The sequence below is a fragment of the Morus notabilis genome, unplaced genomic scaffold (genome assembly GCF_000414095.1).
Source record: "Morus notabilis unplaced genomic scaffold, ASM41409v2 Scaffold384, whole genome shotgun sequence".
Taxonomy (NCBI): domain Eukaryota; kingdom Viridiplantae; phylum Streptophyta; class Magnoliopsida; order Rosales; family Moraceae; genus Morus; species Morus notabilis.
In genome coordinates, this window is record NW_010387635.1 from 1105015 (window position 1) to 1125375 (window position 20361).

Genomic DNA, 20361 nt, shown 5'->3' on the forward strand with positions numbered 1-20361 from the left:
AAAAAAAGATTAAAAGGAACTGGAAAAAAATATGGACAAAACATGCAGTCCGACAAAAGCACATAAAAACCCAAACTAAAAAGGTGAATCAAACCAACAGAGAAGCAACCAAGAAGAATAAGAGAGCCTTGCACCAAGAGCACAAAAAAACCGAACACAAATCACAATTGAAGCAGTCGAAGAGCCCAGGAGAAAAAAGACATAAAAGCCCGAAGTTTCTGCCTAAATCACATGAAAAGGGCGAAGAGATTGAAACCATAAAGGAAGAGATGCAAGATTTTGACCAAAACCATGCGAAAGAAATGGATCAGAGCGGAAAAGAAAAAGTGAAAGAGGCGGAGAAGACAAAGAGATCGAGAAAGGAGTAGAAAGTAGGGCTCCACGCCTGTGAAATGACCGAAAACCCCATGCCAAAAACAAAGCAAACCATAAGAAGCTGGAGGAAAAACGATACAACCACAACCCAAAGTATAAGAAGACCAAAAAGCCCATGCCCAAAAACGAAAGCAAGGGAAAAAAGTGCAAAACTGTCATTGCACTGTACTACGCACAGTGAATTGAGTCTGAATGAACAGTGGACAACTCCTCCCTTTTAGTATATCTGTAAGCACTCAGTAAGCCTAGCTCGGGCCTGTGCGCGAGGGTACAGGGCCCCGCATAAGCCATGCCTAGGCAAGGCATGGCTGAACTTCTAATGAGCGGTAGAAGTGTGGCATGGCATGGGCGAGAAACCAGCATGCAAGGGCGAGAGACCAGTAGCCACATGGATGAGCCACGTTGGCTCAGACAAGGGGCGAGAAAGAAGGCTTAGGCGCGGATAAGCCTCAGTCAAGGTTGTTCTGAGATTTATGGAAGACATGGGCGCTGAGGAAGCACCAAGGCAACGGTCACTTCGTGGGAAGGCAACACGTGGCCATGATTAGCTAACCTCCATAACGTGTTGAGAAGGACACTTGGGCCACGATTGAGTGATGGGGCGCCCAGGTGGACAGGTGGCAACACGTCGTAGGCTGTTGACCGAGTCTGAAGGAAAGTGGACAGAATCATAGCCTAGTTGGCTGATCCACGTACAAGTAAATGCCTTTAGTGATCCCTAGTGGTCTGGGGGTGTCAACCATGTAGTCCCTTGTAACCTCTATAAATAGCAAAGCCCTCGAGACACAAAACTCACGAGAGAATAGCCTTGAGTGCTAGTGAGTGTTGTGGTGATCTGGGTGTGAGGTAGAGCTATTGTTGTATTCATTTTCTGTGATTAAATAAAAGGTTGGAAGCGAGTTTCCGTACTTCGGTTGTGTGCTTGTTAATTAGATCATTGTGGGTAAACACTTGGGTAGGCTGACTAGATAGAGTGACTTAGTGCCGCACAAGGCCTTTGTTTTGGTGTTAACTTTTGGCCCTGTGACAATTGGTATCAGAGACGTGCAAGATAATGACGACAGCAATAAACAAGCTAAGAGAACGAGTGGCTCGTTTGGAAGACTTTGTTGGGGCCCTTTAGACTGATCGTGCTGTGAACCTTGCTGTTCAAGTTGAACAAGCAACCACTGAAATCACGAGATTGAACTCAGCACGGGTATAGATTGTGAAAGATGTGGAGGAACGGTTCACGTCCTTACTGCAGGACTTCATCACGTGGGTTGACTCAACGAAGGAGAATTCAAAGAGATTTGAAGAAGAATTGAGCCTTGTCAAGAAGGCTATTGCGGGCACTTCTAGTAGTGGCGATGATGGCCCTAGTTCATCCAAACTCAAAGTCCCAGAACCGAAGTCCTTTAATGGCGATCGGAACGCAAAGGAATTGGAGAATTTCCTATGGGATATGGAACAATACTTTCGGGCTGCTCAAATTGCAGAAAATGAGCAGGTAACCATTACCAGCATGTATCTTGCCGGTGATGCCAAGTTTTGGTGGCACACCCGGTTGGATGACGATGCGAGCGCTGGAAGACCCCGGATCGAGACGTTCGAAACGTTGAAAAAGGAATTGAAGGAGCAATTCCTGCCCTCGAACTCGGCATGGGTGGCCAGGGAAGCTTTAAAGAAGTTGAAACACACAGAATCTGTAAGGGATTATGTGAAGGAGTTTAGTTCGTTAAGTTGAATATCAAGAAAATGTCTGAGGAAGATAAACTCTTCAATTTCTTCTCAGGACTTCAGCCATGGGCCCAGACTGAACTCAGGAGGCAAAATGTGAAAGACTTACCTACGGCCTTTGCAGCCGCAGATGGCTTGATCGACTATAAGACCGAATCGTCTTCATCTAATGCGAACAAGAGAAAGTCCAAAGAAGATGACAAGCAGACCAAGAAAACGGGTAAAGAAGGGAAGAAAGACAAGAGAAAGAAGAAAGACGGTGAAAGCTCGAGGCCAAATCAGCCTCAAGGTAAGAAGACATCGGGATGCTTTCTTTGTGATGGCCCTCATCGGGTGAGAGACTGCTCGAAAAAGGAAAAGCTTTCAGCCCTTATTGCTCAGGATGGGTCTGATGATGAGACTGTGGTCAATCCGAGGGTGAACCTGCTGCAGTTGCTGAATGCTATCACATGAGACAGGCATAGTTCTTACAAAGGACTCATGTACATGAACGTGACGGTGAACGGACGTGAAGTGCGAGCCAAGTTGGACACTGGTGCGACCAACAACTTCATCTCTCAGCGGAAAGTTGGAGAGCTTGGAATGACCGTCTCCAAGAGCTTGAGTAAGGTTAAGGCTGTGAATTCCGGTGCACAACCTATCCAAGGTATGACTACTTCGTCCCTTAAAGTTGGCAATTGGGAACAAGAGTGTTGCTTTATGGCGGTGCCTCTTGACGATTTTGATCTAATCCTTGGCATTGAGTTCTTTGTCAAAGCGAAAGCTGTGGCCATGCCACATTTGTGTGGGCTATTCATACAGGATGAAGCGAAGCCGTGCTTCATTCAGACAGAATTTGGTGGACAGGTTAGCGAGAAGCTGTTGTTACAATCGGCTTCCCAACTAAAGTCAGGACTTAAATGGGGAGAGACAACCATGGTTGCTGCCTCGGTCGAGATCAAGCCAGACCAAATTGTAGAAGTGCCTGATGATGTCGCTGTGGTATTGCATGAGTTCAGCGACGTAATGCCACAATAATTACCTAAGGTATTGCCCCCACGGAGAAATATTGATCACCGGATTGATCTTGAGCCTGGTGCAAGGCCCCCTACTCGAGCCCTTTACCGAATGGTGCCCAGGAAGTTGGCGAAACTGCGTAAGCAGTTGGATGAGTTACTAGAAGCAGGCTACTTGCAACCATCGAAGGCTCCGTATGGTGCACCTGTTTTGTTCCAGAAAAAGCAGGACGAATCCCTTCGAATGTGCGTAATTATCGAGCACTAAATAAGGTTACAGTGAAATACAAATACCCCATGCCAAACGTAGCTGACTTGTTCGACCGGTTGTCAAAGGCATTGTACTTCACCAAACTGGACTTGCGTTCGGGATATTGGCAAGTCCGCGTTGCCGAGGGAGATGAGGCAAAAACAACAATGGTTACTAGGTATGGCTCATTTGAATTCCTAGTGATGCCTTTCAGTCTTACTAACGCCCCTGCTACGTTCTGTAACCTTATGAATGATGTTTTATACGAATTTCTGGATAGCTTTGTTGTTGTGTATTTGGACGACATTGTAATGTATAGTGGGTCCCTTGTACAGCATATAGACCATTTGAGAAAGGTATTCTCAAAATTAAGGGAGAACTCATTGTACGTCAAAAATGAGAAATGTGAATTTTGTATGCAGGAGATTTTGTTCTTGGGGCACAAAATCCGACAAGGGCAAATTTGAATGGACAAGCGGAAGCCATTGTGGAATGGCCTGCCCGACTAAGGTGACTGAGCTACGATCGTTCTTGGGCTTAGTTAATTATTACAGACGCTTCATTGAAGGATACTCAAAGAAAGTGACTCCTCTCACCGACTTGCTGAGAAAAGACATGAAGTGGGCTTGGATGGTGGATTGCCAAGAAGCGTTCAAAGGAATCAAGGTTGTAGTGACTTCTTAACCTGTGTTGGGATTGCCTAATTTCGAGTTGCCTTTTAAAGTGCATACAAATATGTCCGACAGAGCTATTGGTGGGGTGTTGGTGCAGGAAGGACACCCTATCGCCTATGAGAGCCGAAAATTGAAAGACGTCGAGCAGAGATACTCTGCCCACGAGAAAGAAATGGTGGCCGTGATACATTGCTTGGAGGTGTGGAAACACTACTTGCTGGGAACCAAGTTCACTGTTGTGACGGACAATGTGGCCAATACGTACTTCAAGTCTCAAAAGAAACTCTCACCCAAGCAAGCCCGTTGGTAGGAGTTTCTCGCTGAATTCGACTTCACTTGGTTGTATAGACCAGGCAGAGAAAATCGAGTGGCAGATGCACTCAGTCAAAAGAGGTACAATCTTTCGTGGCTTCTCTAACCATTGTGCAATCTGATTTTATGGAAAAGATCAGGCAGGCAGCAGAGGCAGACACTACGTATTGTCAGCTGAAACAACAAGTCCAGGAGGGACTAGTTCAGAAATATTAGATTAAGAATGGTCTGCTGTATGCTCGAGGAAGCAGACTATTTGTCCCTAAGGGTGGGGGACTAAGACGAGACCTATTGAAAGAGACCCATGATCCACAATGGGCTGGACATCCGGGCGTGGAACGCATGACAGCCTTAGTGTCGAGACACTATTTCTGGCCAAAGATGGAAAAAGACATTGAGCTATATGTTCGCACTTGTCTTATGTGTCAACTAGACAAGACCGAGAGGAAGAAACAAGCTGGACTTCTTCAACCCCTACCAATCCCCAAAAGACCATGGGTATCAGTTTTCATGGACTTCATTGTAGGATTTCCGACAGTGAAAGAATTAAGTTCGATTTTGGTGGTGGTCGATCGATTTTCAAAGTATGCGGTGTTCATTGCGGCACCCCATGCATGTTCCGCGAGTGTGGCCACTGAGTTGTTTTTCAAGCACGTGGTGAAGGTGTTTGGCGTGCCTCGGGACATAGTCAGCGATCGAGATACTCGGTTCACTGGTAAATTGTGGACTTTTCTTTTCAAACTAATGGGTTCAGAATTGATGTTTTCTACAGCCAACCATCCGCAAACCGATGGTCAGACGGAGTGGATAAATGCGCTGCTAGAGGAGTACTTGCGACACTATGTGACAGCAAGTCAGCGCAATTGGGCAGATTTACTTGATGTAGCCCAGTTTTGTTATAACCTTCACAAGTCTTCTGCTACGGGTTTGAGCCCTTCAGAGCTCGCATTGGGTTATCAACCATTGACGCTGTTGGAGCTAGCCAAGCTAAAATCTCAAAGAGAGTGTCCAGCAGCATATTGCTTTGCTCGAGACAAACATGAGCTGATTAAGCAAGCGCGAGACAGTTTGGCAAAGGCGCAAAGACGAATGAAGAAGTATTCTTATCAACACCAGTGAGCCTTAGAATTCAAGGAGGGGGACATGGTGCTGTTGAAGCTAACCCCACAGATTTGGAAGAAGGTGACTGACCGGCGGTATCATAAGGGCTTGGGCCAAAGGTATGATGGACCCTTTTGTGTTTTGCAGCATATAAGTAACGTGGCTTACCAGCTGAAACTGGCAGAAAGGATGAAGATACATCTGACCTTTCATGTGAGTTTCCTTAAACCATATCATGAAGATGAGACTCAGTAACAAGGAAAAAGAGCTCCTCCCGTCGTGAGAACTGAGTTCAACAAAAAGATGGTGAAGATTCTTGACCATCGAACCCAAGGTACAAGCAGGAAAAATCGGCGGACCGACTATCTTGTACAATAGGAAGGCGATGACGAGGCAACATGGGAAAAGGATCTTACTTTGTGGCAGTTCGAGAAACAGGTGAAGGCATACTTGGAAACCCTCTTGACGAGGACGTCGGCTTCATCTTGCGGGGGTGGGTTTGTAAGCACTCAGTAAGCTAGCTCGGGCCTGTGCGCGAGGGTACAAGCCCCCGCATAAGCCATGCCCAGCCAAGGCATGGCTAAACTTCTAATGAGCGGCGGAAGTGTGGCATGGCATGGGCGAGAAACCAGCATGCAAGGGCGAGAGACCAGCAGCCACGTGGATGAGCCATATTGGCTCAGACAAGGGGCAAGAAAGAAGGCTTAGGCGCGGATAAGCCTCAGTCAAGGTTGTTCCGAGATTTATGGGAGACATGGGTGCTGAGGAAGCACCAAGGCAACGGTCACTTCGTGGGAAGGCAACACGTGGCCATGATTAGCTAACCCCCATAACGTGTTGAAGAGGACACTTGGGCCACGACTGAGTGATGGGGCGCCCAGGTGGACAGGTGGCAACACGTCGCAAGCTGTTGACCGAGTATGAAGGAAAGTGGACAGAATCATAGCCTAGTTGGCTGATCCATGTACAAGTAAGTGACTTTAGTGATCCCTAGTGGTCTGGGGGTGTCAACCACGTAGTCCCTTGTAACCTCTATAAATAGCAAAGCCCTCGAGACACCAAACTCATGAGAGAATAGCCTTGAGTGCTAGTAAGTGTTGTGGTGATCAAGTGTGAGGCAGAGCTATTGTTGTATTCCTTTTCTGTGATTAAATAAAAGGTTGGAAGCGAGTTTCCGTACTTCGGTTGTGTGCTTGTTAATCGGATCATTATGGGTAAACACTTGAGTAGGCTGACTAGGTAGAGTAATTAGTGCCGCACAAGGCCTTTGTTTTGGTGTTAACTTTTGGCCCTGTGACAATATCTATAAAGTGATCCTTTTAAGTCCGTGTTCGACTATATTAACAACCCTATTCAGATTTTAGAGTTGTTTTTTTGGGAATTTCTCCCGTGCGCCTCTATATTTAGATTTACCGGTACGTCATGTAATAATTTGTTTAACTACAATTGGATTGGCTGAGAAATTGATGGTGCACGGTCAAATCGTGTATCTGCACCCATCATAAAAGAAGTACAAGTAGACTTTTCTTGTTTAAAGAAATGGTGATGTGCCGTTTAACTATGTTTAGCTAACTATTTAGTGGGACCACTATATAATTTGAAAAAAAAATTAAAAACAAAATCATTTTGAACTTCTACCTCTTCTCTCTCCCTTTAAACCCATTAAATAAGTCACAAAAGCCCTGATTTTCTCAACTTTTTTTTTATTCTAAAAAAAATAACTTTTTTTTCAGCCATTAATTTACATAAATACCGATTATGAGTGTATTGTTTTTAAAAATGCATGTTTTCTTGTTTATTTACAAAAAATCTCTTATGTATTAAGACCATTATATCTTCGTATAATGAAAAAAGGAAAAATTTGATTAAAGAATAAAATTAGTAAGAAAATAGATCTAGATATAGAGAAAATCAATTTCCTAATTTCGTTTCATCCATAATCAACACCGAATATTAAATTATATTAGCATTTAATGAAAATATAATTATCTTAAACCAAAGAAGTCTCCTTTGATGAAAAAAGGGAAGGAAACAATCCTTTTGAAGACCGAAGGTCTATTATTTTGCCCAAAACGCAAGCCCTAAAATCAAGCTTTAGCCCTCAACTCTGCTCAACCCTAAAAAGAAACTATGGGTAAGAAAAAATCTCCCACAAAGAGGAAGACAATAGTTGATATTTAAGTGACGTTTATTTTAAGAGTTTTATCTGGATTAAAATTATAGTTTGTAGTTCTATTATAATGTTATTTTTTTTTCATAAAAAAATTTAAATTTTAAACATTAGAATCATAAATTATTCTGAACTTATGAATTAAACGTAACGTGACCTTAATAAATACAGCTTCAAAACTACGCATTTTATGTAATTACTTCCAATATTAAACTCATTTCAAAATGGAGATAAAAGGGCCCATTTTGGGTTCAAGCCCAATATGTTTAGCGGATTAAATCGTTGTAAAGTCCGTTAATTAACTACCAATGGTTGAGAGAGAGAATATAAATGGATAACAAGCAAATACAACCATCCATCCATCCATCCATCCACTTCCAAGTCTCTGCATCACAAAGCCAAAACCAATGGAAGCCAAACTCCATTCCCTTGTCACAAAACCGCCATTACCGACAACCCTCACAAAGCATTCAACCACCGCCAAGTATCCGACACTCTTACCGTCCCGCCACCGCCCACCACTCAAATTCAGCCCCATCAGCAGCAGCAGCAGCAGCAACAATGCTAATGAGTCCAGCGTCTCGGAGAGTGACAACCTCCCGCGGCCACAAATAACGCCGCCCCCAGAAACCGTCGAGGTGCGGTTCAGGAGACGGTCGAGAAGGCGCTCGAACCAACAGAGGGACGACAAAAAGGGTGACAGACGGCTTGCAAAGGCAGAGCAGGCTCCGGTGCAGAAGAAGTGGGAAGACATGAACGTAGCTGAGAAGGCCATGGCGCTCTACGTGGGAGAGAAAGGCCTGCTATTTTGGCTCAACAAGTTTGCATACGCCTCCATCTTCATCGTCATCGGAGGGTGGATATTTTTCCGGTTTGTGGGGCCGTCACTCAACCTTTACCAGTTGGATTCTCCTCCTCTCTCTCCTGATTCCATGTTCAAGGGTTCTTCTTGATCACCAATCCCAGACACGCCCTAAGATCTGTTTTGTTCTTCGTCAATGACATTGGTTTTCTTTTCTGGGTATTTCTGTTCTAGGAGGTTTTGTAGCTCTATTTCATCACAAACCCACATGAATGAAATATCCTATAAGTTATGAATAATAACTCAAATGGAAACACTTTCATTACATTTTCAAGTTTAATATCTTAAGGTAAGTTTTTCCATGTCTGAATCTCAGGTGCAAAGCAAGCACGCAATAACCCAACAAGAGGACTAGGATGTGTGATAATGGGTTTGTGTTCCGAAGAAAAATATGGCCATAATATAAAAATAACATCAATCAAAATAAGGAGAGGGAGATTTAGAAAAGTGAATTCCATAGATCTAGAGCTTTATTTACTCGTAGGATGAAAAACGAATAAAAAGAGAACATTTTAGAGTACAAATGCTCTAAAAATGCACCCACGCTTTCACTATTAGATGGAAATTATGAACCAGTTAAATATATGTTGATTACACACTCTGCTTACAGAAATATTTATAAATAACCCTGAGATGTGGATCATCCAAGGCACATTAGCATGTCGTACCTACCGCTATTTCATCGAGATCATAAAACATCACATCTTACAATTCATAACACATAGAGACCAAAAAAAAAAATCCTTTGAATACCAAAGATACAACAACTGGAGTACGGATTGTGTCAAAAAAAAAAAAAGGGGGGGGAACAACTGGAGTATGGAGTGTAAGCAGCTAAAGGGCATTGACCGGTTGCGCAACTGCATCCCTTTCAGTCTTGCACCTGCAAAAGACAGTATAGAACAATAAGGGGATTTTGAACGACAAGATCTTAATGAGGTAACGAATTCCTTTTCTGATAAGATACGAATAGATCCATTTATTGGTTCTAAATATTGTGATATTTCCAAATAACGCATACACTGATAAGTGAAAGTCTCTAACGCCCCTGATTCATAAAATAGCAAGAAAGAAAAAAGTCAAATACTGAAGGGATTTTAAATGACTTTTTGTTTCATTATAGATGAGCAATGGTTCTCTTTGGTCTAGTGGCACTGGGGGTTTGAGTGGAGTGAGGTGGGGTTTGGTGCAGAGCTTGCGGGTTCAATCCGGTGTTGAATCAAAATTGTAAACGAGCAATGAGATATGTCAACAGGTAATATTTCTAACTACGGCTCTGATAAGAGCTAAAAATACAGAATTGAGGCTGTGGCACAACGCAATGGGCGAAATCAATATTCCTAAAGAATCAGATAATAGATTAAGTTTGGAAGTCAACACCAGTAATAAAAACCTTGTAGAAACTAACCTATTGCAATGCGATCGAGATGCGTAATTATGGTTGTTGCAATTTGTGCACATCCAATCACCTTCACGCCATTGCTTTGCACTGCAAGGGAACAAAAATGATGAATTATTCTCTCTCTCTCTCTCTCTCTCTCTCTCATCCCCCTCCTGCCATTTCTTTGCACCGCAAGGGAACAAAAATGACGCAAGGGTACGAAACGACAGCTATTCTTCCTTTGCTTTGCTACCGCCCTCCGAAAGAAGTTAATCCGTAGTAACCACAGAAAGGAAAGCTATTTGAACAAGGGCAAGCGAACCAGAAATCTAACCTACGTTCAAGGGAAACTCTCTCTCTCTCTCTCTCTCTCTCTGTGTTCTTATGCAAGAATATCTAACCTATTGTATACAAAGACAAGCCGTGATCACCATCAAACTAATCTAAACAATACCTACATTAAATAAGGTATTACATAAGAAAATTTCTAAACAATAAGTAGATTTAATAAGGTATTAAAAAAAAATTGTAGCACATCATGATCCTAGCACCACTTTTTCTACCTAGATAGATCATGCAAAACCTATACTTATGGGATGTATATTTAAAAGCAACAACCAATCCCAACTCACCCTTTTCCAAGAAGTGTGGGTGTAGTAGCATGCTGCGGCAATACCGTGGCAACTTGCAAATTAGAAGCGAAACCTGAACCAGCACTGGAGTAGGAAGTGTATGATCCAGGTTTGGAGCCAGCAATAGTGCCTATTGGAGGTTCAAAGCCCGGGTATGATGATTGTTGTTGCCCGTTTGTCTGAGATCCGTAAATATATAGGAGAAAAGAAGAGGACGGGGCATTAGGGCAGGCACCATTAAGATAAATAATCATGAATAATACAAAAAGTAAAATCCTTACATGTCCTATGTTCAACCTCTTGTTGTCCCAATCATGAACAAACTCCTCGGATGCCAATCGCTTTGTTCCCAATGCTTTATACCCAGCAAAAAGAAGTTAAAAAAAAAAGCATATATTAGCATTTAATTTCTTTTACTACTAAAATGGGACTGAAAACACCATGATAACTAATGGAGTTGGGGAAGGGGTACGCCCAGGGAGGCACCTGCCAACCCAGGGCCTTAGGTAGCTTCAGCCCCGATTGTTGTTAAAAAAAAAAAAAAAACAAAAACAAAAAAAAAAAAACAAACCAACCTGGTGGAACTGGAGAAGCATTGCACTTCTTGCACTGCAGTAAAACCAAAACTAGATCACATGACTAAGATAACCACAGCAAAACAGTGTATGGTAAGAGTAGAGTCAGTAGACAACTATAGGAAATGCCATGAAGCATCACCAAACCTGTGCACGAGAAGAGTAGTTATGGAAACCACAGCTGCAGATCCAATCACCATTGCGCCATCCTTTGGGAACTGAAAGAAGCTGATTACTAGGGTTCGCATATGGAAGTCCAAAATTAGGATTCCCACCTAAGGACCAAGCAGAAGCTGGCAGAACTCCAAACTTATCGGTCCCGACTGCAGGCCAGTTAGAGGTCAAAGGAAAAGACTGTTGGAGAGCACCATTGCCCATTAATCCCATCCTTTGATCTGCTCCTCCTTGGACCCTGGCAAAATAATGCGAATAAGTTGGGAGAGTAGCTCCAGGCATTGCAATCGCTGGCATTGCTGCTACCTCCTTTGGTTGCCCGCACTTTTTGCACTTTTCTCTTGATGCATAATTGTTGTTAGTGCACCCTATAGATCCATTTGCCATACAAACCCATACCCAAAATGCAGCCAGGAAGAAGGAAAGGAAGCCATTTATACGCACACCAACCCGTGTCCATCCCAACACCAAAACCACACATACAAAAAAACACAAACCACTCAACCTAATCTGATAGCAAGTTCCTAAACTTGACAAAATAAATATGCATGAAGTAGGTAACTCACAGCATTTATCATGCCGTCACTAACTCAACACTTAACTACATCAGATGTGATAGAAACAGGTTAATGATGTAACTGGAAAATCAACATACAACAAATCAAACACAGTTTCTCCGCTGTCCAAGTATAAGTTATAAAAGCTAAAGGTGGTCTTTTAGATATTGCAACGAAAAACAAAAGGACAACGAGGATAGGAAGTGGACAAAACAAATCTAAAGGGAAAAATAAGTGACTATTTTAATAATTCATAAGTTCTTCAAAAGTACTAAATTTTGGAGAACAAAATGCAAAAGTACATAGAAGCACCAGAACACCACTCTTACAAAAGTGATTGGGCATGTGCTGAAAGCATTCATAAGCTCACATGGTTTCGGATTTACAGGTTGCCTACCCAAAAAATGGATAAAGTAATTCACTATGAAAGTAAAGGCCTATTTTACTTGCAAGGGTCCAATGAGTTTGACAAAAGCGTAGCATTAGTAAATTATTAAGTTTTAAAGCAAGATCACGAGATAGTTGTGACAAGAAGTGCCCCCCCCCCCCCCCCCAAAAAAAAAAAAGAAGCTACAAGAAGAAAATCAGATGTCATTAAGAGAAAAGTACTTCATCCTTTTATACTTGTGGCCAAAATCCTAAATTTACACTGTTTTCGCTCGAATTTGACTACAAAAACAAAAATTCCGATGCTATCGAAGTAATTAATGTTTAAAGAAATTTAATTTCTTTTAATTGTGCCTACTGGCCAACAAGCTCTAGAAAAACCAACAAGAGTAAATTGCAGTTTCAAACACCTTCCAATAACCAAAATAGGAAACAAAAGTGCTGAAATCTCAAGTCACATAATTTACGCTGTTTTCTTCTAAATTCGATTATGAAACAGTGATTCCATTCATCTCAAATCCAAAAGCACCAAAGAACTGAAATTTCTCTAAATAAGTAAGATACACCAAAACAAAAATGAGTGAAACAGTGTAAATTCATCAATCTCAAATCCAAACCCAGCAAAGAACTGAAAAAATTCATCAAACAGAGCACAAAATTCGATCCCAATACTCGAACCAAAAATTCCATCAATCAAACCAAAATCCAGAAAACAAAAACTATGAGAGAGAGATTGAATTGGCTAACCGGTGCAGATCCAATCGCCGATGCGGGGGAGCCACTTGGAGTCGGCGGGGGTGTTGACGTCGACGAGGATGCGAGGCTGCTTACAGCGGTTGCAGAAGGACCTGAAGGCGTAGTTCCTGTTCTTGCATCCGCCGCATTCCCAGTCCCCTTCTCTCCCTTCTCCCATTGCTTCTTTTCTCCAAAATCTCCACTTTCTCTAGAAAATTCGGAGATATTTTCCTTCTGCTCCAAGCAGAGAGAGAGAGAGAGAGAGAGAGAGAGAGAAGGAAGGTACAAAACGCAAGGAGGGTTTCGAAGGAGATGCTTTGGGTTTTGGTCTTTGGATACGGAGATTGTAGAGAGAGAAAGTACCATCCCTGTGTACGACCTAATTCCCTTTTTAGATTTACTTGCTTTTTGCGAGGTCGTTTGGTAAATAATGAAAGTTAAAATTTTCTTTTTTTAATAAAAAATAACATTTCCTTGAATTCCTGTCCAGAGATCCTTCAAATAATAATAATAAAAATAATAATAATCCTGTCAAGGAACACAATTTTAGGCGTGATTAAATTGAATTTGTACTAAATTAAATATAATATGAAAATTTGACATAACCAAATAAAATAGGACACTTAAAAAAATGTGTTTATGTTAAAGGTGGGTGTGGAACCAACAAACTATAAACAAGTGAAAAAGTAAAGGGGAGAAGACGCAAGTAAAGCAATAAACAAGTTACAAGTACGCTAACTAGCCAAAAAAAAAAAAAAAAAAAACACCAAGTTACAAGTACACAAGAGACATGTACCTTTAATAAATGTCAAAAATTATTGTGGTTTTAGGAAATAACCAGCGACATTAAAATGGTTAATTGACAGGTAAACTATTGATTGATTTTTTTTAAAAGAAAAATTACATTTTATTAAAATAATAATAAATAGTCGTCTTGGTATAATATTAACTCATCAAAAGATAATCGCAAGCTAAACTGAAAAATCACCTCAGGACATTATTGATTGATTTTGATTAAATAGTGATTTTACTTAATCAGAAGACCACTTGCTGATTATTATTTAAAAACGATCATTTTCAAGTTTAATAAAAGTTGAGACATTTCAATATGACAATGTTTTGAAAGGCCATTTCTCACATATTTTATTAAACTAAGTAAAGTAACAAAAAAAAATGAAGAGAAAATTTAACAAAAATATTCAAATTTAACAAATATACTTCTTTCAATTAACTTTTCAAAGAAATAAACATCTCATTTTCACAATTAGGAGATGGGTCTTACGAGTTACAATCACATCTTCAACTTTGGTGTCTTATTGGCAAACCTAATTACCCTCACACGTCCTCGTCTATTAACCATCTTCACTCCTCCACGGCCTCCAAACCTTTGCCACCAACCAATCCCCTTCCCCAACCTCTTCTTCGGCTCGCCCAATTTACCCGTCCCCGCCTTCTTTACACGGCGGCGGCGGCGGCGCCCACCGACGTGCTGCATTAGCCCCTCTACCAATGCATGAAAATGTCTAACATTTTTACGGTCAGTACTACTCTTGACCACTGATTTTCTTGTCCCCTTCCTATCCTTCACTCCTCCAATATGCGCCTTTATATTATTATTATTATTCTTGGCGTGAAAGATTCTCTGCAGTAGCTTCCGGTTGTTACCGCGGTGGTGATGGTGATGATGATGGTGGTGGTGGAAAATCAGCCCTAACTTGTTCTTAATCCGCCTCAGCCGTCCAATTCCTTTCTCCGAATTATCTCTTTCTCGTCTCGAAAAAATCGGATTAATTCGAATATGACTTCGACTGTATGACGAGCTGCTTTGTGTTTGTTCATCATCACTTGATGATGATCTCACTGATGATGATGACGTTGAAGATCTTGTCGGGCTCGCAATGGAATTATTCGATTTTGTTTCACTTTCGGATGAAGAGGAAGGATCTGATGATAGTACGATGTTTGATCTGCTCTGATTAGCCTGTTGATCCATTAACAAAGTTGGCCTCGTGATGATCTTGTGATGATAATCACCTGATCTTGTTATTCTCCTGGTAGCACTACTCGCTTTTCTAGCCGTTGGATTATTATTCTGATTAATTCCGAAAGAAGGCCAACTCGTGCCAGCCGAGTCATCCTGATCTTGACTCAGCGGTACCCTCAAGCCATGGACGTAACTCGTTCCATGTCGACTCACCGATTCAAGTCGATTTCTAGGCTTGTAAATGTCAAAGTACTGGCTCGGCTGATGACTCGCTTGTCGACTCAGCGTTTCATCATAATTAAAGCTCTTCTCCTCCTTAAATATTGTTTCGCTTGTCAAAGAATTGTTGTAATTCTTGGCAGGAGTATTCATCATCAAATTTTGCAAGGCCAAAACTCGGGAATCGATTTCGAAAATCGCGTCCGTGACTTCCTTCGAAAATTCAGATAATAATTTCTTGTCCATCATAAGACTAGTACTACAACTACTACTACTAAGATCATTTGAACAATTGCCAATTCGGAATTCGGGCTTCTTTTGATCACATGGATCTCTACTTTGGCATTGATTCTTTTTGTTTGATGAGAATCTGAGTTTAGAGACCTCTGAATAAACGACACGATCTTGTGAAATAGCAGTACTTGTCTTAGAGAGCCTTTGTCTGGCATCATCCAGAAGATTCTTTAGTAGTTGCAGCGCTTTCTTATCTAACAACTTGCCAACCTTTGTGAAGATGAAAAATCACATGATTGGTTATGATTTCCCAAATTAGTAAAAAGAAGGAAAGTACGAAAAACAGGATAAATGGCTCTTAAACTTGTAATCTGGATTGAATGAAAAATGTAATGATTAAGAACCTTGTATGACCTTGTTGAACACAAACTTTGTCAAATTCTTAAAACAAAGCTTATTGATAACTTGAGAGTCAGAGTGCCTATGGCTCGTACCACATCTGTGTACTGGTTCTTAGTGTTCAACAAGATGTTCATACATCTTATATTCAATCCGAATTATGATTTTAAAGGTGTTCATTTTGTGTTGATCGAAATTTTGCTTCAACTTTAAGAACTAGTCAAATAAGAGTATATATATGAGAGAGAGAGAGAGAGAGAGAGAGAGAGAGAGAGAGAGTGAAGTTAATCGAAATTTTGCTTCAACTTCAAGAACTAGTCAAATAAGAGTATATATGAGAGAGAGAGAGAGGGAGAGAATTGCTTACATTTTCTAAGCTTATATTTGGAATACCAAATCCAATAATATTTTGAAGAAGCCCGTATAATTGTCTCAGGGCAAGAAGATCAGACTGCATTTGCACTTGGTCACCTTCCATGTTTAAGGCCTGCTGAAAGATTAAGACTGTTTTTGTCAATAACAAAATTTCATTATTAGAAGGGAAAAAAAAAAGAAAAAAGAACAAACAAAAAACTCTGCAATAATAAAGTCATATGCTTATACAAACGAAAATATGTCTAAAATTACTATAGGAAACTAGTAAAGGAAAATGTTAAACTGAAATATTTGAGTTGTAATGAGATTTACGTATCTAAGTTTACTCTATTGAGTGCTGAAAAAAAAAAAAAGTGGATGCCTTGAGATTTGATCTAATCTAAAGAATAACAGAGCAGACAGAAACAGAAATGGCTTATAGAAATGGCATGAATCAACATATTTTATCACTAAGCAAGAAACTAATAAATTGTCTTTTGGTTTCTTAGGAAAAAAATAACAAAACCTGTAGAAAAAAAGGGGGAAAAAACGATGGGCCAACAAAAACAAGAATCCAGGTATCAAGCAAAATAACTCTATTGACATAGAAAAAAATACATGTAACAAGCAAAATGCCACGCAAATCTACCAAAAAAAAAAAAAAAAAGCCACACAAAGAAACTAGAATCTACCAAAAATTTACGCAAGTTGTTCAGTGTATATCTGTTTACATATATATATATATATATATATACACATATACAAGATAGAGACAGAGAGACAGAGAGAGAGAGAGAGAGAGAGAGAGAGAGAGAATTCTGAAAAAGAAAGAGATAGCGTGAGAAAGTGTAAATCAATTCCCCTAGTTTGTTTTCCAAATTCACATTGAGAAAATCAACAAAATTGGTAGTGTCTTTAAAATTTTATTAGTTCATTCTTGACCCTTTGTCATCGGAAATGAGAAAATGAAAATTGAAAATGGAAATAAAAATAAAAATTTCAAAACTTACTTCTGAAAATGATCACAAATTTGGTGTTGCTTTATGACTGTGAGAGTCGACGGTTGAGGAAGAGTAGGATTGGCAGGTATTTTGGGTTTTTGGGAATGATTATGACTCGTCAAGGAACCCGGATTCTCTGTCTAAAATGCCTGTCGATTTCCCTGTCTATCCAATAACTATTTGACACCTCATTCCACTCACTTAAACCACTAACAAACAGAGAGAGGAAACAACAGAACTCCTCCGTTACTATTGCATCTCCTTCCTCGTCCATCTCCATCCAAGTCCGGAAAAGCAATAATGGCATCGGATTTGCAACAACGACGTCGGAGATCACAACGGCGGCATCGATTTTTCTTTTTCTGGGTTTTTATTCTTTGATCTTCAGAGCATTTAGTGTTCTGAAAAGAAAAGGAAAAAAAAAATAGAACCCATCTTAGAACCCAGATAAAAAAGAACTAGAATCACTCACATTAGGACCAAGCCTTAACGTTAGCTTTCGCCATCTTCCTCCATTGTTTTGCCGTTTCAATTCGATATATATATATATATTGTTTTGGTTGGTGGGTTTGTAGCCTTTGAGAGTCGAAACTGGTGCTTTGCTTTAGTGAAATAAACATCACAATTTTGTTTTTTTTTTTATTTGCTCATCAATGGACAGATATTTTAAACAGAGGATCTGGGTTCCTCATCATGGTGGTTTATTTTCTTGTCTGGCGCAGCCACACAGGTGAGGAGGATCTCAGCACGCACGTGGCTAGGCCAAGGGGAGATTATGGGCCCATGGACTTAAGACTAAGCCGGCTGGGTAGTGTAAATTAGGGGGAGAAGTAAAGGGGGATCAAGGAAAATTGGAAGGTCAATATTTTAAAAAAGTTAATAAATAAGTTAATGTGATGTAAATCCGGTTTTATAATCGATTAAAATTTTGAAAATACTCTCTTAATAAATTTTAAATTTACTGTTTATATTCAGAATTTATGATTTTCGGTATTTTTCTATTAATATGAACTTAGTAAATTCAGTATTTATCAAGTATATCTGAGATTTATCGTCATACTTTTTTCTTTTTTTCTCATAATACGAATTTAGTAAATTCGAGATTTTTCATTTAGCCTGCTAATAGCAACTTAGTAAATGTCGTAAATTCGTGATTTATTAAATATATCCGAGATTTACTATTAAAATTTGTAGTATTTTCTTCTCCTACTAATACGAACTTAGTAAATTCAAAATTTACCATTAAATTTTTTATTTTTTCCGTACTAATATCAACTTGGTAAATCCTATATATGCCATGTATATATGAGATTTACCATTAGAAATTGTGCATTTTTTCCTAGTAATATGATCTCAGTAAATCTTAGATTTAGTAAGTATATTCAGGATTACCATTAAAATTTATACTATTTTTTTTTAAATGATTCTAATCTAGTAAATCTTGAATATACATGGATTTACTAAAGGATAAAAAAAAATCAAAAAAGGGTAAAATTAGAAAATAAAAAAGTAAAATCATAAAATAGTCTATTAATTTTTATATATTAATAAATTGGTCATCTGCTTCTATAAGTTTTAAATGTAAGTATATTTCATACAATTTTCTTAAAGTAAATAGCAGACTTTATAGAGAGGGAATAAAAATTTATAGCATATTTTGTTAGAGGTGAAAATTAACAGCAGATTTTAATATTAATCTTTTGAAATACCACTTTTACCATGTTATTGTCTCTCAGAATATCTGGTCAGCGCCAAAGAAGAAGACCGAAAATCACGCGAAATTACGAATGGAACATTTAGGGGTTGTTTAGTTGAAGAATTTGTACTCCAATTTGAATCATCATTCATAATTTGTTACAATATTTTCTTTTATAAAAAATACACGTAAATTGAAAATAATTTTAATCCATCAACTAAACGTCTTCTTAATTCATGATTCTAATTTTTAAATTTTAAATTTAAAAAACTAATATAAAGAATTAAAAATTAGGATTTAAAATTAGAGACGAACACTTAACATAAACATTTCAGAAATCTCTGCTGCCCCTCTTTCTCCCCGCCAGAATGTCTCATCGTCTTCGAAGAAGACGGCCAAAAATCTCGCGACTCTCACAGATGAGAGGAAAAAATTACGTCTTTATTGCCTTTTCTCCCCGACAGAATGTCTCGCAGTCGCCAAAAAAGACGGGCAGAAAGTTATTAACCAAAGAATTCGATTAATAACTGGTGGTTTTGGGACATTGACTTTTTGATCGAAAGTTGTCGAATCTTGATTTGGTGGATGAATAGGGAATTGAGCTGAGGATGAGCAAACTCAGTCGGAATCCGACTAGTTCTGGTATATTTTCGTCATTTTTTGGGATAGTAATTTTGCAGTTTACAAGTAGATGTCTATTTTCAAAATTGGGTACACGTGTATTTTTTTTAGCGTTTTAATTGAGTCTACCGATAGAACCAATTGTTTAGAATAGTAGTGGTAATTCATGTTACGTGTCGTATTTTGATCGTTTCTTTTTAAATTTACAGTCAACCCAAACACGACCCGTAACACGAAATTTTTTAAAAACCGCAACATGAACACGACACGACCACTTTACGAGTTGACACAACACGACCCGAAAATGACCCGTGACACAAAATTGACCCGTGAACCCGAAATTGACACGAAAATTGTATACTTTCATTTAGTTTTTTACATATTAAAAATAACTTAAACTTCATAACACACTAAATTACAATAACATCCATTGAAATTAAGCAAATAATAGTATAAAATTTTGAGTATAACTATCATGATATCACCAGTTTATAATAAAATTTAAAATATGCAATGAAAAATATATTTTTTAGTTTTTTACGAGTTTCGTGTCGTGTTCGGGTTAGGCGGGTCCAACCCGAAATTGACCCGGGTTTTTCGTGTCAATTTCATGTCGACCCAATTCTGACCCGAACCTCTTTTTTCTCAACCCTAACCCGTAAAATTCTTGTCATTTTTTAGTCATATCGTCGTGTCGTGACCCGTATTATCGGTCCTAATTTAGAAGGGTCGTGAAGTTGCCCTATAAGTAAACATTCATGTTTATTTTTGCTTAATTTGGATATATTCCCCACTTTCAAAATAATAAATAAATAAATAGGGAATCTAAAATGGTCATTCAGTTTAATTATTTAATTCGAATATTGAAAAATTTAAGCTTACTTTACATGTGACAATGCTACGTGTGAAAACTATACTTTAAAAATAGTACCCAACTTAGACTAACCACTATGA

At 39.3% G+C, this 20361-nt stretch overlaps 3 protein-coding genes across 3 annotated transcripts; 1 reads left to right on the forward strand and 2 right to left on the reverse strand.

Moving 5' to 3' along the window:
• The first annotated feature begins 7941 nt into the window (after positions 1–7941).
• LOC21409338 lies at positions 7942–8723 on the forward strand. The gene has a single exon (XM_010115059.2). The coding sequence runs from the start codon at positions 8004–8006 to the stop codon at positions 8547–8549; it is 546 nt and encodes a 181-aa protein (XP_010113361.1). The 5' UTR covers positions 7942–8003; the 3' UTR covers positions 8550–8723.
• A 259-nt stretch (positions 8724–8982) lies between these two features.
• Positions 8983–13228, reverse strand: LOC21409339 (uncharacterized RNA-binding protein C17H9.04c). The gene is made up of 7 exons (XM_010115060.2): positions 12912–13228; positions 11194–11588; positions 11047–11080; positions 10753–10826; positions 10472–10650; positions 9867–9947; positions 8983–9341 (listed from the first exon to the last, which is right to left on the reverse strand). Exons 1-7 carry the CDS (start codon positions 13075–13077, stop codon positions 9293–9295), a joined length of 978 nt encoding a protein of 325 aa, XP_010113362.1. The 5' UTR covers positions 13078–13228; the 3' UTR covers positions 8983–9292.
• A 962-nt stretch (positions 13229–14190) lies between these two features.
• On the reverse strand, positions 14191–16213 carry LOC21409340 (protein KOKOPELLI). The gene is made up of 2 exons (XM_024177047.1): positions 16103–16213; positions 14191–15606 (listed from the first exon to the last, which is right to left on the reverse strand). Exons 1-2 carry the CDS (start codon positions 16211–16213, stop codon positions 14191–14193), a joined length of 1527 nt encoding a protein of 508 aa, XP_024032815.1.
• Positions 16214–20361: the final 4148 nt, after the last annotated feature.